This window comes from Tarenaya hassleriana, unplaced genomic scaffold (genome assembly GCF_000463585.1).
Source record: "Tarenaya hassleriana unplaced genomic scaffold, ASM46358v1 Cleome1063, whole genome shotgun sequence".
Classification (NCBI taxonomy): domain Eukaryota; kingdom Viridiplantae; phylum Streptophyta; class Magnoliopsida; order Brassicales; family Cleomaceae; genus Tarenaya; species Tarenaya hassleriana.
The window spans coordinates 1,564-3,532 of NW_010960884.1; the positions used below are offsets into that span (position 1 = coordinate 1,564).

General features: G+C 46.0%; 1 protein-coding gene across 1 annotated transcript in view; it reads left to right on the forward strand.

Moving 5' to 3' along the window:
• The window catches only part of LOC104805012 (ATP sulfurylase 1, chloroplastic-like), a gene marked incomplete at its 3' end in the record, with an annotated part of 2,367 nt that extends 398 nt beyond the window's left edge, over positions 1-1,969 (forward strand). Inside the window, exons 2-4 of the mRNA XM_010529410.2 lie at positions 2-346; positions 1,074-1,479; positions 1,784-1,969. Coding sequence (XP_010527712.1) covers positions 2-346; positions 1,074-1,479; positions 1,784-1,969 — 937 coding nt within the window. The remainder of the gene's footprint in view (position 1; positions 347-1,073; positions 1,480-1,783) is intronic.

The following is a 1,969-nucleotide window of genomic DNA, read 5'->3' on the forward strand; positions in this document are numbered from 1 at the left end:
GGCCGGAGGGCGGGAAGCTGGTGGAGCTGGTGGTGGCTGAGCCACGGCGGCAGGAGAAGAAGCACGAGGCGGTGGAGCTGCCCCGCGTGGGGCTCACGGACATCGATCTGCAGTGGGTCCATGTCCTGAGCGAAGGCTGGGCCAGCCCGCTTCGAGGGTTCATGAGAGAATCCGAGTTCCTCCAAACTCTTCATTTCAACTCGCTCCGTCTCGACGATGGCTCCGTCGTCAACATGTCGGTGCCTATTGTTCTCGCCATTGATGATGAACAGAAGGCCCGGATCGGCGAGTCCACCCGGGTCACGCTCGTCGACTCGGAGAATAACCCTATCGCTATCCTCAACGAGTAAGTTCATCATGAACGCTGCTTCTGTTCGTCTGTTTTCTCGGCACTAGATTTGAACTCAAGATTGCTGTTGGGTTTTACTCAAATTCAAGAAACCGGAAGATTCAGAGGTTGCAACGACGCCATCTTAAATTCTTTCAGATTCATATCCACCAGTAAACTATAAGATTAGTTTTGCTCCCAGCAAATTAGCTTGTTCATGCCTGTGACCGTGATATAAAGTAGTTGACTGGCTTTGGTTGAATACTAGATTTGAACTCAAGATTGCTGTTGGGTTTTACTCAAATTCAAGAAACCGGAAGATTCAGAGGTTGCAACGACGCCATCTTAAATTCTTTCAGATTCATATCCACCAGTAAACTATAAGATTAGTTTTGCTCCCAGCAAATTAGCTTGTTCATGCCTGTGACCGTGATATAAAGTAGTTGACTGGCTTTGGTTGAATGCCAAATCTAGAACTGATACCAACATTTCTATGGTTTAGTGCTTTCCGATCAGAATTTGGGATGTTGAGTTGAGTTTTCTTCTGGGTTTAGATAAAAATCAAACCTTTTGGTCTGAGACTAATCCATTACCTAAGTTCTATGATTGAGGAGGTTGAATCTGATGAATCCTAAACCTATTTCTAGTTTGACCGAGGCCAATGCTTAGTCTCGTGCCGTTGGCGAAAAATGACAGTTTCCTTGTTGTGATTTGTGTACTAATTGGTTGTTTACCATTTGCTCAGCATTGAGATTTACAAGCACCCGAAAGAAGAACGGATAGCCAGAACCTGGGGAACAACTGCACCTGGATTGCCATACGCAGAAGAGACAATAACCAAAGCCGGGAACTGGCTTATAGGCGGTGACCTCGAGGTTCTTGAACCGATCAAGTACCAAGACGGTCTTGATCGTTTCAGACTCTCGCCCTCTGAACTCCGTAAGGAGTTTGAGAAGCGTGGAGCCGATGCTGTCTTTGCTTTCCAGCTCAGGAACCCTGTTCACAACGGTCATGCCCTCCTCATGACCGATACCCGTCGCAGGCTTCTTGAAATGGGGTACAAGAACCCGATTCTGCTGCTTCACCCACTTGGTGGCTACACAAAGGCGGATGACGTCCCTCTCAGTTGGCGAATGAGGCAACACGAGAAGGTATGCAAGCTTTTTGTGCTAATGCTACCTTGCTACCTGGCAAAAACATGGAATTCCTCAAAGTTCAAGCCTTTAAAGTGTTAATAACGTTTGTAAATTGTTAGAATAAGATGTTTCCTACTTGAAAATAAGAAATGAGGGATTAGCTGATCCTAAATCGATAGTTTAAACCGATTTTGGTATAAGAAAAGGGAATCTGACATAGTTTCAAGTGACTAATAGCATTGTTAGGTGAATGTTTGGTTTTGAGAATGGAAATTGTTGTTTCTCTATATGCTAAAGAGTTTAACACGAATCAAAACAGGTTCTGGAGGAAGGCGTTCTTGATCCAGAGACAACAGTTGTTTCGATATTCCCGTCTCCTATGCACTACGCCGGTCCAACAGAGGTGCAATGGCACGCAAAGGCTCGGATCAATGCCGGTGCTAACTTTTACATCGTGGGTAGGGACCCAGCAGGAAAGGGTCGTCCCGTGGAGAAACGAGATCTC